This window comes from Leucopleurus acutus (assembly GCF_964270905.1).
Source record: "Leucopleurus acutus genome assembly, chromosome: 11".
Lineage (NCBI taxonomy): Eukaryota > Metazoa > Chordata > Mammalia > Artiodactyla > Delphinidae > Leucopleurus > Leucopleurus acutus.
The window spans coordinates 25,953,229-25,969,249 of NC_139152.1; the positions used below are offsets into that span (position 1 = coordinate 25,953,229).

Sequence of the window (16,021 nt, forward strand, 5' to 3'; positions counted from 1 at the left end):
CTGCTGTTTACATGTGATGAAACTTAGTGACTTCCCAAAATCTCCCAGGCTCTTTATAACTGAACTGAGACCTCCATCAGATAAACTGATTATCAGTTCAGCGCTTTTAACAGAGTCTGGTACACATCTCTTCTAGGGAGGAAAACAGGTTGTACACTAGCTATCTTACTCCCAACTCCAAGGCCAAACTTAGGTTTCTGGCTATTTGAGCTTTCTAAAATCTGCCATCTCTATGCAATACAGTTTTATATTTATGTATATATTGATACATATATTCACCTAAAAGAGGAGGAAAGCATTAGTCAACAATGATTCCCAGATATAACCAAGAGGGCCAAATCTAACTTGTGACAAAGATAACATAGTAGACAATCATGTTTGTGCATAAATACAACAGTAGCCATTATGTGGCTTACCAATTATCCTGTATTGAGCTAAATGATGCTGTTTTTCCAACTATTCCAATTTTTTGTCTTATGTTATTTATGTTCAAATTACCTATATCTAGTGTCTTCTAATATATACATTCAATTAAAAGAAAAATCAATAATTGACAAACTGTGTGGTATTTTCCTAGCACTCTTTTTTAATCAAGGAGCAAGTCTGCATTTTTGAAAGAAAAAACATGAAGAAAATTATTTACCTAAGCATTATAAAGTACACAGCTATAAAAGTAGCAACCATTCTTAAGTATAACACACAATATGAAATTTTCAGATAATTCCAAACTCCATTTCAAAATACAAAATGACAAATATATGTTGATGAAAGCAATACAGAACTAAATGTATAAGAAACAAATTGAGAGAGTACCTGAAGTAAAATACAACAATAGTAAGTAAACGTTAGTAAGTAAACCATTAGTAAGAATCACTATGACAAATGTTTAGGACATGCTTACCTTTCTACACATTGTAAAAAGTATTTCTAAATGCTTTGGATTTGATAGTAAAGTATTTGTATCTATTGTCACATAATTATGCAGAAGAGGCATCATGTCTGGAAAAAAATTCAAAATCCCAGTGAGACTTGAGTAACAGAAGTAGAAATAAATTATTACCACTGAAAGTATATTTCTGTAGCACCCACACATTACTATCTTCCCTTGCAACCACAAAATGCTAGAAATGAAAGTGTTAAATCCACCTTTTCTATAAATGAGAAAAATGTGGATCAGAAAGACTAAAATGCTCGTCATTTATTATAGTGATTGTTATTAATTTTCTTCTTTTTTTCCATAGCACTCATCACCATCTGACATACTGTATATTTACTTACTTGGCTGTGTGTTTCCTACCCTCTCCCTCCCCCCACTAGAATGGAAGTGTCAAAAGGGCAAGGGCTGTCTATTTTTTTCACTGATGTATTGCTGAGCTTAGAACAATACTTGGAATATAGTCGATATTCAGAAGATATTAATAAATATATGGATATATACTCTGACTGCAAAGTAATTTAAGATACAGTAGGCAATACGGTTTCCCTCCTACTACCTCTATTCCTAGGGCTGAAAAACACTCCTATGGTAGCACCACCCTTTACTCGAAAATAATATCTATTTAGACACAGAAAAGCAAAACTGTTACATGGTCAAAGTCATACCTGTAAAATATTCAAAACAATCCTGCTGAAAAATCTCATATAATATACCTAGAAGTTGCCACATTTGAGGAGAAATACCATGGCAGGTTAAACTATATGCCAGTGAAAGAATTTCTTCATAGAATTCTAGAAAGAAGAAAATTTCTAGTTAGAATCCCAGGAAATAGCAAAAATTAAACACAAAGACCACTCAGAAGAGGATTTAGGCTATACACTCACACATGTTTTACATCTAATGTACTTTTGAGCATCTGTTTCTCAGCATTCACATCTTCAGCTACATCTATTTGCCACCTTCCATTTCTTACCAAGATCTGCCCCCTACTCAATAAGATAAGCCAAAGATTTGTTTTTACTAAACTTACTTATAATACTGAAAAATTATATTTTTTAATATAGAAAGTATAGTGTTTATATATATATATATATATATATATATAACTATATTAGAAATGAATACAAGAAGGAATAGATTATTGTACATGGCTCCTACACAGGATTTTAAATTTACAAATAATGTTCTTCAGAGAGCTTAATTAATCTAGGTGAAAATATCTGTCTGTCTCACATATTTTTACAAACTATATACTGGACAGTATTTCGTCAATTTACAAAGCTTGTAAAATTTGTACAGTATTTCTTAATTTACCTCAAGACAATTATACTCAAAGTAGAAGAGTCCAAAGGGAATGTGCTTGCATTTGTACACATATTTATTATTATTACCCTCACTCAAAAGCAAATTATATCTAAACATACAATCAGAAAACACAAACCTCAATACAAAAATTTCAAATAATTCCTACCATGTCACTGAACAAAAAAGTTTAATTTCAAAGTTAATTATTTTTTTCCCTTCTTATTAAAAGGAACTAATATTCACCCTGGAAGTCTGAATAAAGTTTTTTTCTGTAACATTATTTAAAACTTAATACATTCAAAAGCTAGTAATACAGATATATGCCTTACCAAAAGCAAAATAAGATGGAAATCATAGATACTGGGAAATAATTTGTTATGTAAGACAATCACTTGAAATACAACCAATTGTCTGAATATAAAATTTCTGAGAGTTCTGTTCAGGAAAGCAAATGCCTCTTCCCTAAAGTGAAGCCTAAAAGATAGAAATATTTCCTTTCACATTCGTGACAGCTACGGCATGTGTGCATTACCTGGCTACTCAGATGCTCAAGACCAGGACTCTGAATCTTGAGGGAGAAACTAGAAGGCACAAAGCTGTTCCAGTTTTGGGGGGCGGGGGTGGGGGGGACAGGGTCTGTGCTGGAGTCTGGACTATGGTAGGCAGCAGCCTAGGACCCAGTGTTGACAAAGGCAGCACTGGCCTTCTAAGCAGACCGCTATTACGGCAGAATCCTGGCTGGCTCTGGCCAACTCCAGCCTTCCCACTGCTTTGGTGTGCTACGACTATCCTTCCGCTAAATTCCATTTCTGCTTAAATTGACCAGAAGTTTTTTCATTGATTCTCAACCAAGAAGACTGACTATTAGGGTAGGATGGTTTTACTAACTTTGACTTACTGCATAAGATAGAACAGTTAAATCAGTAACAGCTAAGCCTGGCTTCTAATAATAAATCAACTTCATGAGTAAATTAGCAATGAAAACAGGCAAAAGAGGGAGGGAGAAGTGGGACAATGGAAAGAGACTGGACCCACGGACATAACATGGTCAGACTACTGGGGCGGGGGTCCTGGATTAACAGATTCAGCCCATGACATCTTCCAGAACAAGTTTGGTTGTTGTTGTTTTTTAATCTGAGATCTTGCATAGCCAAATATTGGTTCAAAAAAGGGCCACTAATATTATGTGCATCACAGCTGAAAACATAAGAGAGATCAGCTATCACCCTGGGACTAGGGATGAGATTAGAGGAGACAGGCAGCTGAAACCATGGCTTTCTCCTCTGCCCACCACACCCAAGAAATAGGCCCCCTTCCTTTTTTTAACATCCTGATGTTGTAATTGCTCAAATTAAATATTTGGTGTAGGCAGATTACAGAAGGTTGGTATAAACTACTTCCCTTTGCTTTACTTTACAGTTTTTTCCTCAAGATTACTTTACTTTAAATTTAAATGGAGATTACATCCTTGTAACTTATTTATTTTATACCTAGTAATCTGTATCTCTTAATCCCCTTCACCTGAAATAAATAAGTTACAAGCATGTAATGCACAGCACAGGGAATACAGTCAATATTTTATAACTTTGTATGTAGCATATTCTATAAAAATATCAAATTACTACATTGTAATCCTGAAACTATTATAATACTGTAAATCAATTAAAAAATTCACGTTTGAAGTCCATAAAAAAATTTTTTTTAATGGAGAATTTTCAGTTACAATCTCTTCCATGAATAAGGACATAAGTGAATACTCTTTTTGAGTGTATCAGAATCTCTGTAATTATGGTCCAGGAATCTTCATTTTAACTAGATCCTCAGTGATTCTTATGCACACCGAAGTCTTAGAACTACTGCTTTACAGCAACTATTTCAAAAGTAAGGAGTACCCTTGGCAGGGTGCAGGATAATCCACTGAGATGGGAGAAGAATGTTATTAGAACACGTAGTGAATATATACATATATATTTATATTTAATCTCATGTTTTTACATTTCTATTTTTATGTATGTAAATGTTGTATTGTAACATGTATATTGCCTATAAATAGGTATTCAAATATTATTCACATACATTAGAAGTACATGCTCAATTTTTTACTAATGGTGTGAATGATAAAAAGTTTGGAAACAACTGCTCTTAGGCAGTAGCATGCTTTTGTTCCATCTTTCTATCTATACACTATACAGGTTGCATTTCCCTCATGCCCACAAGATTTGGGGCTGGCATCTTCAAAATGCTTGGATACTATGAAAAAGTTGTCTCCTCTACAAATTCCAATCAGTGTATAACATCCAGCATTAGCCACTGATTCTACTCAGCAGTCAGGCACCGTAACAGATAAGAGAACAACAATTAATTCACACTTCTGAGAGGATATATGTCTATCATTTCACATTTTTCAATCCCAGATTAAAGTAACCTCACCTGAACCTCATCCCAGTTCCTCCTTCCTAAAAAACTTTAAATACTCTGTTCTTTAAAAACTCCAAGACCAAAAATTCTTAACTGGATATGTTAAGCCTACCTCTAAATGAAAATCTGGATGCCTATAATCAGAAAGTATATTTACAAATTGAACAGAATGCAAGTCTCTCTTTCTCAAAACTGTCCATCTTGTTGAATTTGAAGGACTAAAATGCATTTTTCATCAAATTTAAAAAGAGTCCCAATTTACCTTTTTATTCTATGTTTGAACTTACCAATTACATGTTTCTGTAAAACAAGATCAATGATCCGTAGACAGATATTCTCTAACTGCTGAGTAACCTAAAGACAAATTTTAAACATTTAGTTTAAAATTCATCATAACTCTTAATTTAATCTATAACTTTAATATTATCCCAATAAAAATACCAACAGGACTTTTCTAAGAGAAATTGAGAATTCTAAACTTCACGTGAAAAATTAAACATGCAAGAATAACCAGGAAATTCTGAAAAGTAGACTCATGATAGAAGTGGCTGTTAAATTCATAATAAAATTACAAATTAAATTACTTCCTTATCTCATATTTTATACCAAAATTAATTCCTAATATATCTAGGATTTCAATGTGAAGGCTTAAGCCATAAAAATACTAAGCATCTGTTCCAGATTTATAATTCTGCTCTTCATACATTAAGTATTTGTACACGTGTAAGTATTTCTTTTAAGGAAATCTTGTTTTCAAAGTTTGCTTTTAGTAAGTCAAAGTTCAAAATCATAAGACTGGTAGTCAGGAGACCAAGATTCCAGTCCTTGTTTTGCCTCTAGTTACCTATGACCTTGGTAAAGCCATTTAGCTGAAGGCTTTAAGTTTTTTCATCTGCAGGTTAAGGAAGCTGGATTTGATTAGTGCATCTCAATTTTAACCCATGCCTCCCTTGATAATCACAATAAGGTCACATGCTACTTTAACTTTACGTGAAATTCAAAATAAAATTAATATCAAGAATTTAAAAATTAAAACAAAAAGATAAAATGCTGTTTTGTCTTCAAACTAACCCTGCTGCTCATTCTACTACTGCCCATCCTCCACACACACATATTTGGGAAAACTTGACAAGGCGATGTCTAAGTTCTCTTCAAATTTAAAATATAAGTTCTACATATAAAGTGAAAGAATAATCCTTAAGTATACATGTAACTTAACTTGGAAATCTCACTTTTACTGATAGGCCCATACTGTTTCAACAAGGACACAACAATACAATAATGAATATGGAAAAAAAATTCACACTAAGCCTTTTAGGCAAAGGAAGCCCTGCCCAGGAGAAGAAAACAACCATTTTTAAGAACCTGGTAAGTGTCCATTGGTATGTGATAAACACAGGATAAGTCAACAGCCACAGGGTTTAACAATGCTATTTAAAGAACCAGCACCTGCTTCCTAAGTCCCACTGTACAAAATGAGAGCTGCCATCATTGCCAAACGAGTCAACCGTGCTCACAGAAGTAATGAACACAAATCTAATCTCAGTCAAGTAGAGGCTACATAATACTTGGGGAAGAGAGCAGCAGGTTTTAGGTAGGGATTAACTGACATATTATCAGGATATATCAACTGACTGCAACCCCAAATCTACAACTTACTAGCTCTATGAACATGATTCAGACTCTTGATACTACCTGAACCTTGTTTTCCGCTTCTGCAAAAGGACACTACCATTATGCACTGTATGGCAGGGTGACATAGTAACATTCTATCAGCTAATGGATATGAGAGCACTTAACAAATGTTTGCACAAATTCTTATCCCAATATTGTTCTGGAACTCAGTTTAGGAAAGATGATGTTTTAAGCTCTTCTTCCCTTCCATTCTCAGATATTTGTCACATCAGCATTTTGTTCCATTATTTAAAATTTGCCACCATGATTGAATGGCAGTCTCTCTCTGCCAAGAAGACCAGACTATGGATTCCAAAAAGCAGGGCTCATGTCTTATTCAATTTGATATCCCCCTAAACCTAGCCCGGCACATAGCAGATGTGATGAACTGAACTAAGCTTAGCACAAAGAGATATACTACATACTTTAAAACCACATGTAATATTTCCCTTCAATCATTTTAATACTTTTCTTTAAAATTTGAGGGTAATTTTTAAAATCCAGCAACATAAATAGCAATTTAAAGGTTAAGACTTTAAAATTCATCACCAGTGATCATATAAATTTCAGTTACTATAATGACATAATAAAACACAAAGAAATCCTACCTCTTTATGATCTTCTACAACTGTCAAGATAGTATCAATGGTATGTAAAATTCCCATAGCCATTACGGTTTTGTCTTCGACTTCTTCGTATTCATCACTTTGAAGAACTTTGCCAAATATCTCAGCCTATGAAAATAGCAAACACATTCAACAATTAGTACTGCTATACCCGCCCTTCTCTATAAGTTAGCAAAAGGGCAGTGTCGGGCTTCCCCGGTGGTGTAGTGGTTAAGAATCCACCTGCCAATGCAGGGGACACGGGTTCGAGCCCTGGTCCAGGAAGACCCCACCTGCCGCGGAGCAACTAAGCCCGTGCGCCACAACTACTGAGCCTGCACTCTAGAGCCCCCTAGCTACAACTACTGAGTCCCGTGTGCCACAACTACTGAAGCCTGCGCACCTAGAGCCCATGCTCCGCAACAAGAGAAGCCACCGCAATGAGAAGCCTGCGCACCACAACAAAGAGTAGCCCCCACTCGCCGCAGCTAGAGAAAGCCCATGTGCAGCAATGAAGACCCAACACAGCCAAAAATAAATAATAAATACATAAATTCTTTAAAAAAAAAAAAAGGGGGAGTGTCACACAACCAAATGTCAGCATTGCTCAAACTTTAAGATATGCACTTTGTGAATCAATGATAGAATCTGTCATGTTTTAAACATGGGCATTTTTCCCTTATCTAGTCACTAAAAGTGGAATATATATTAGCTATTATAATCAGATAGCAAATAATTAACTTCTGGTTGTCATTAAATAAATAAATCCAAAATCTAGGAAAACTTAAAAGTATATATAGAAATTATTAACTGTCAGAATTATCAGAGCAAATATTTATATATATATATATATATATTTATATATATATATATTTTATATATATATTTTATATATATTTCAATTACATGTAAACTGAACTCCAGATTTTGGAGTTTAATTTATTTAGATTATTCAAAGCCTTTATACCAACTAACATAAAACTTTGCCCAGTCTTACCAAGTGTTGAGTCATATCAACAGCAATTGAGGCTACCTCTTGACTGTATTCACATATCATCTTCTGGATAACATTAGTAACATCATCATTTTCTGTCTCTCTAACAATGTGCAACAGCTCCTGCATAATAGGCCTCACGTGTGGCTTCATATATTCCTTAGCTAATGCAATAAAAAACAAACTCAGTAAAAAAATTAGCCATTGACAAGTGGTGAAGGAAAGTAACTTGGTCACAAGGTAAATAACACAGAGTAATAGCTTCTAGATAACATATTTGCTTCACAGTGAGTAAGTTACAAAGCTGTACCAAAATAATATTCACCAATGTATCAATTTTCCCATGAGTAACATAGGGATAAACAGTTCAGCACAGTAAAGAACTGTCCTGCCCAAAATGCCAATAGCACCCACTGAGAAATTCTAATTACACATGTGCTCTGTCATCAGCATGACTTATCAAACACGAATATGTTATCATGACACAAGTATAAAAAATCATGTACATAAAGACTATGCCCAACACTGATGTGCCTGTTCCCTCCCCCACCCCATCTCTAATCACCCTTCTCCCCACATGTGCTTATGCAATACTGTCCTTCCACTGGAACACTGTTGAATAGAGGTAAAGGTTCATGTTCTTCATAAAGCCGAATTTACTTTCAAAGGTTTATTTGAATTTTGAACAGAACATTCTTCTAAACAAACAAATGAGATATGTGTTATCACTCACTAGAAATGCTACTTGCTACTTTCAGAACTAGCAGAATCATAGAATCCTAGAGTTGAAAGGAATCTTAAAGCCATCTAGTCCAATCCCCCTAAATTTAAACATACAGCATCTAAGTCTTAACAGATCATGGGCCTTGCCCAGGTCTACATGGCAAGGTAGTAGCACAATCAAAACTAGACCCCCAGGTCTCTTGATTTCCCATCTACCAATCATCAACTTCTTTTCTAATCTAAAATTTTTCTGGAAACCACAGTCAACAGACACTCCTAAAAGTGGCAAGAATAAACTCCTATAAAATTCTGAGGGGGCAAAAGCTCAAAAATCCAAACCCTGAACCTTAAGACTTAGGGACTCATCTTTGTTAGGGTAGGAAGTGAACAAAACTACTTGAGAAGACCATGTCAAAAGCATAAATTAAATACACCCTCTAAAAGGTGTGTTTTTATTTAAATTTTTCAAATTTAAAAATTTTGTCTTTACCTTGTGTCTGGTTAGAAATTAATGACTGAAGAGCAAGGGCAGCTTCAACCTTGACAGGCATCTCCTTATCTTCAATCAGGCTCTTCTTTGCTAGATCAACTGCATTTCTTAGGTTGAGCTCATTATGAAATTTCAAAGAACTGAATGCATGAAGTACCCAACAGGACTATGTTACAAGAAAAAAGTTAGTAGGAAACTATTAGGATTATGGCATTATGTAATAATGTCACACATATAAGAACTTCTTACTAAGTAAAATATCATTAATTCTACCAAGTGCTATTTGTTTATTTATTTGTTTTTGGAGAGAAGCATATTAGCCTTAGTTGCTAACTTCTGGATTTCCCAGACTTCTTATAATAAAGGCAGTTTTATTACTTCTAAATTACCTTTATGCAATATCATTATTCACAGGAAAAAGAAAACAGAGCTAAATTTAAGTGTCTCTGAAAAAAGAAATCATGTCAATGCTTTTAATAAATATTATGATTCATAACTTATTTATTATTTATATGCAAAAGCACTATGAACCAACCAATGCTGATATTCATTTACTGGTCTTAACAACAAATGAATGAAATATTATTTTCCCTTACACTAACTGGCTTAACAAACTTGATTTTTTCACTCACACAAGACACGAAGAAATTTAACTTTGCATAAATTACCAAAGTTTAAACTATTAGACCACAGAATCATATTATATTTTTAAATTCTCTATGTGCATAAAACACAACTGACAGTAATTAATTTGAATGACTAAAGACTTAACAAGAGAAATACAATTCACAGAGTCTGCAGAAATAACAGTCTACTTATAAAAATACTTGTGTGCCGTCCACATCGCTAAGCTACATTCACACAAGTATTTCCCTAGTGACTATTATCTTCTGTATATAAAATGCTTTAGAGTGTACAAGGCATTTTAACATATATTGGTTTTAGCAAGACATTTTGTTGGGTTGATACAGTTATAAAAATAAGTACTAGGCTCTTAAATTAAAGTTCTATTTTTATTTCTCCATAAAATATATTATTTCTATAAATAATATACAGTTAGAACACAAATAAATTTACATGGATTATTATTTTCTCCATTTTATTAAGGCATATCTAACTATTATACTGGAAATCATAATCAAGTTTTTAGCCAAAATATAATTTCCATTAGTGTTTGGACACTAATCAGCTTATGAATTTACATTGTACCATTGCTGTAACATCATCCCTCTCACTGAATGTTTTGCATATGCAGCAAGTGAGGCTAGGGGAAACAAACAGCTGGAATTAAAATCTATAAATTCCTTTATTCACTAGTTTGCTCTTTATTCAGCTTATGTGACCATAAAAGACATTCTAATTGCCTTCATTTCGCCTCAGTATGTGGTAAAAGGTCAACTTATTCAAAAATATTTAGTTCAATAATTAACTTACAAATGAAGATTTCGAGATACTATAATGGAAATATGGAAAACTTACTCTGGCTCGAAGGTATCCCAGGTTAGACAATAATAATGGAAATACGTGATTCTGCAACAATAATTCCATTTGGTCCTTGAATAAACTCTTCTGTTAGGAAACAGAAATTAAGTTTAACTTACCAATGTCTTTTTCATATGTAAAAATCACTTCCTAATAAAATACGTTTGTTATGACTTACACAATATACTTCTATTTACAATTTTGTAAAATTTTACCTACATATTGCATGTTTTAAAACAAGACACAAATAGTACTTTAGATATAATTTGATATTGAGTGATCTTTCTAGAAATAAATAACACAAGTCATTTTGTATCATTTTTTTTATACAGCAACATTTTCATATTTAAAAAGTGATGATTAAAAAGTCATTTTTTTTTAGAACTACCATATGACCCAGCAATCCCACTACTGGGCATATACCCTGAGAAAACCATAATTCAAAAAGAAACATGTACCACAATGTTCACTGCAGCACTATTTACAATAACCAGGATATGGAAGCAACCTAAGTGTCCATCGACAGATGAATGGATAAAGATGTGGCACATATACACAATGGAATATTACTCAGCCATAAAAAGAAATGAAATTGAGTTATTTGTAGTGAGGTGGATGGACATAGATTCTGTCATACAGAGTGACGTAAGTCAGAAACAGAAAAACAAATACCACATGCTAACACATATATATGGAATCTAAAAAAAAAAAAATGGTTCTGAAGAATCTAGGGCCAGGACAGGAATAAAGACGCAGACATAGAGAATGGACTTGAGGACACAGGGAGGGGGAAGGTCCTAAGGTCCTAAGCTGAGACAAAGTGAGAGAGTAGCACTAACATATATACACTACCAAATATAAAATAGATAGCTAGTGGGAAGCAGCCGCATAGCACAGGGAGATCAGCTCAGTGGCTCTGTGACCTCCTAGAGGGGTGGGATAAGAGGAGGGTGGGAGGGAGATGCAAGAGGGAGGGGATATGGGGATATATGTATACATATAGCTGATTCACTTTGTTATACAGCAGAAACTAACACAGCATTGTAAAGCAATTATACATCAATAAAGATGTTAAAAATAAATAAATAAATAAAAATGGAACTATCAAAAAGAAGTCATTTTTTTAATTAAGGAAAGAAAAATATTTAGTCAATTCAATTATGCAGAAAGTCACCAGTTTTAAATTATCCATAACTTTCATATTCTCTCACTTGCCTCTGCTACACAGTGTTATTAAGTAAATTAAATTTGAGTAGCTTAACCTTCAATAAAATATCAGCTAGGGAACCAATCACATGCAGGGCTCCATCTTTCTTCCTAGGGTCAAAGTTCGGATCTGTTAGGATTTGATAACAGAATGCCATCATTTTTGGCAACACCTAAAGAAACAGAAGAAACCATTTTAGTCCATATGAACTTTTACTGCCTTACTATTATATTAAATATGATGTACAAATTTTCAAAAATAAAGCCATTTTATTGTGTGCTATCAAGCAATTATAAGTAAGAAAACAAAATATCCTTTTTCCCTTACAAGGATAGAAAAATATTTTTAAAGTAACAGATTATAACTACTAACATAATTTTTCAAATACTAGGGGCATTCATTAGAGTGTCAAATGAACACAGGCCACCCTTCAGTTTTGTATTTAAAAAGAATAACTATATACCTCTTTTCTTTTCTTTGCAGCAGTATATAAGAGAGTCTGGGCTGCTGTGGTGGGAGAAGCATAATCTTCGAAAATATCTAAGATTTTAAAAGTTTAAACCATGTTAGCAAAAATACAACTACTTATTATAGATTTTAAACCTTATTGACCACTATTCCAAAACCAAGAAATAAAACAGTCAACATATAACACTGGTTTATAGCACAAAAAAGCTAAAGATATATCATCACTGCTCTCATGCACAATATTTATTTTAAATGTTTTTAAAATATTTTAAATAGTTATTAAATATTTAAATTAAATGTTATTTATTAAATATTTAAATTTTATTTGATATTTATTAAAATACTAAGTTATTTAAAAGGTTGTCCTTTTAAATAATCACATTAAAACAAACAATACATATTAGGCATATCTGTTTCACTGAGGATAGGAAAAATGCTTTACCTCTATCAAAAAACAATAAAAATTTATTTAGTGATTACTATGTGCCAGGCACTCTTCTAAGCTCTGGGGATACAAATATCAAACAAAAATGGTTCTCATGGAGCTTACGTAGTAAGAGAAACAAACAAACTGATAATACACATATAGACACCCATACACACACAAGATACTATAGCTGAAAACACTCCATCTCAGATAGGTTAAGTAATTTGCCCACAGTCACACAGTGAGTAAGCAACCAGGCCAGCATTCACATCCAGGCTGTCTTAACATCAAAGCCTGAGCTCCTTCAGTTTTTACCAAATCTAAAAACACCATTGTTAATATCAGTCAATACATTTAGACAGGGGTATTTTGTTAATATAAATAACTGCACATGACAAAAATATAAAAAGAAGACTAATAACATAATTGTTCTCCCCAGTAGTTATCTAAAAGTAAAATACACATATTAAGTAATACCCACTGCATTCTACAGAAGGAAATGATTAAGGAAAAAAGGCACTTTAGCTAGTCTTGAATTACCCATATTCTCTTTTAATCAATAAAATGTAAATTCTATCAATCAACACACACAGTTCTTAACTATTATATTTTCTAAAAACTGAGATACTTTCTTATTTGATATGAAGAATAAGTAAAATAATGGTAGCCTTCTGAAAGTTAAGCAAATACACTGCACATTATAAAACAGGTATCATAGAAAAGCTAGACACTAAAAAAATGCCTTAAAAAAGACAGAAGAAAGACCAGTTAATCATTCTGCTCTGTCAAAGCAAACTAGGAAAACAAAAGCATTAGGAAGGGGAATTAATAAATCATGCATATGTACAATGATTTTCAAATAGAAATGATAGAATGGAAGGATAAAGCAGTGGTAAATATTGTTTCTCATTCACTTGCTTTTCCTGTACTTTGTCTCCAAAGGAAAGAGGCGCTTCCTCACTTACTGAATCAAAGAATCTAAACACAAAGCACTGTGAAAACAACATAGCCCAATAATCTAGCATCTATATTAGTAGGCTTAACTCAAGTAACTAGAGACATATGGCCCGACAAGGGGAAAGCACTGTGGTCACAGTACCTTCAGCATGCCTTGGGCAGTGCGAGTCTTATCAATTATTTGTTTCAACATTCACTGAAGGCAGACTAGGGCCAAGAACTTGCAGAGGAATGTAGGGGTGTAGAAGGGATGGAGAATACAAAATAAAGCAAGTAAGATAAAGTCCCTGCCCTCAGATAGCTTCTTCACCATGGGAGGAACAGAGGTACACAAATAATATCTTCCTATGCTAAGTGCCTGAGTACTCCAGGAAGTGCTTAATTCAAACTGGTGACAAAAGGGAATGAACTGAGGCAACCTACACAATTCAACAGCTTCCTGGAAGATCCAAGGCTAAAAGGACCCACAGAGAACTGGGCCACACAGTGGGGTCATCAGAAGTAATCTCATTCCCCTGTGGAATACTCAGTCCCTAGGTTAAGGATGCAAACTAAATTGGGGTGCTCCTAAAATATGCAGAAATGCAAAGGATCTCCCAGACTGAGAACAACCCAATCTACAAATAGGTATCCCAAAAGGCACAGAAAGGAATGGTCCCTGCAGATCAGCATCACAACAGAAAGAGTTATACATAGATGGTTCCATGACTGCTTCAGCACCCATGAGAGGGATGGACAAATAAAGCAGCTTTTCATCTCAAGTCCATCGGTTCAACAGAACATCAAACTCTCACGAGTTTCAGAGTTTATCGTGAAAAGCAGAACTCTGGGAATTTAACAAAGTAGTAAAATCTGCTTAAAAGTATAAATTTAGTTCTATTACTTTACGGAGCCAGGAACTGATGAGGACTAAAATCATCTCCATTACCAAATTTCATCCTTATATACTCATATGGATCTTCCTGCCACAGCTCTTCATCTTCATCTTTATAACACATCACAGAAAAAATCACATCTTCAGAGATATTCTAACAAGAGAAAAAAACAAAACAACAAATGGGTATAGACTATTCACATTTGGGGAACACAAATAATGAAAGCCTTCCTGAAGTTAGTTTTCCAAACTGTTATATTAATCTTTCTGTCAAGTTTGCATTGGCTAAAGTGAAAGCAGGAAAGCAAAAGCCTTGGGGGTAAGGGGTAGAGGTGGGGGCAGAAGAAGTTAAACATAAGATTGTTTTTTGTTTTTGTTTTTTGCGGTACGCAGGCCTCTCCCACTGCGGAGCACAGGCTCCGGATGCGCAGGCTCAGCGGCCATGGGCCCAGCCACTCCGTGGCATGTGGGATCTTCCCAGACCGGGGCATGAACCCGTGTCCCCTGCATCGGCAGGCGGACTCTCAACCACTGCGCCACCAGGGAAGCCCATAAGATTGTTTTTAAACAACAACTGATTAAAGGTACAGAGAAAGGGATGAATGCTATTCTTTGAGGCAAGAGAGGGGATAAAAGTTTTACTATCAATATTAAACATACCTAAACATACTTTGATTCTTTAAGAGAAATAAATATCAAACCAAGGTTATATTTACTATTATATTACTTATTGTGAACATTTTTACATTTCCATTTTGATCCTAAATGTCAATATTTCAACAACATTAACATTTTCTTCTTTTTCCATTTTCAACAACTTAATTTCCTACCCTACAAGCGCAGGCTTCAGTGGGGGGAAAAAAAATCACATCTAACAGCCTCTATGTTCACTGCCACTAATGCTCTACCAAGCCCTTCCGTGCTCTAACAATTACATATGTAAGAACAAAATTATCTCTTATCACTCCTTCCAAATTAAGTAATTCTAAGAGAAAAAAATTCAGCCTAATAATCGGAGTTTTCTTACTCCTACATTACAGCCATGTAAAAATAAGGCCAAAGGCATCAAGTAGAAAAAAATGCTATCACAGTTCACCCTTACTTTACAGGCACACAGTAAAATAAAATGAAATCTGTATCTTTATTAATTGCAAGAACCAATCACTATTTGATCAAGGGAATTAGGCAAACATTATTAAAATGTCCACAGAAAACAATGCAAAAGATCTAATATCTGTAAGACCTATAATAAGATAACACTAAACAAATTCTATCCTAGACACCAAATTGCTTTACTTTTTAGATACCACCTTAGAGATTACAGAATTTAAGAATTCATAGTTTGAGAGGAAAAAATTCCATTCCTAACATCTTTGAATTACCCAAAATTATCTGTATGTAAATATTAATTTATTAATGGTCCATAATTTTTCATTCTGATTTATTCTTTAATAAAATGC

At 34.0% G+C, this 16,021-nt stretch overlaps 1 protein-coding gene across 2 annotated transcripts in view; it reads right to left on the reverse strand.

The window, feature by feature from the left end:
• The window catches only part of IPO8 (importin 8), a 70,188-nt gene that overhangs the window by 28,757 nt on the left and 25,410 nt on the right, over positions 1–16,021 (reverse strand). For both annotated transcript variants that reach the window (XM_082851069.1, XM_082851070.1), the window contains exons 10-19: positions 14,616–14,715; positions 12,299–12,375; positions 11,891–12,007; positions 10,626–10,715; positions 9,147–9,312; positions 7,937–8,097; positions 6,943–7,068; positions 4,948–5,014; positions 1,603–1,728; positions 902–999 (exon numbers count right to left, since the gene is read on the reverse strand). In XM_082851069.1, the coding sequence (XP_082707195.1) occupies positions 902–999; positions 1,603–1,728; positions 4,948–5,014; positions 6,943–7,068; positions 7,937–8,097; positions 9,147–9,312; positions 10,626–10,715; positions 11,891–12,007; positions 12,299–12,375; positions 14,616–14,715 (1,128 nt within the window). The remainder of the gene's footprint in view (positions 1–901; positions 1,000–1,602; positions 1,729–4,947; positions 5,015–6,942; positions 7,069–7,936; positions 8,098–9,146; positions 9,313–10,625; positions 10,716–11,890; positions 12,008–12,298; positions 12,376–14,615; positions 14,716–16,021) is intronic.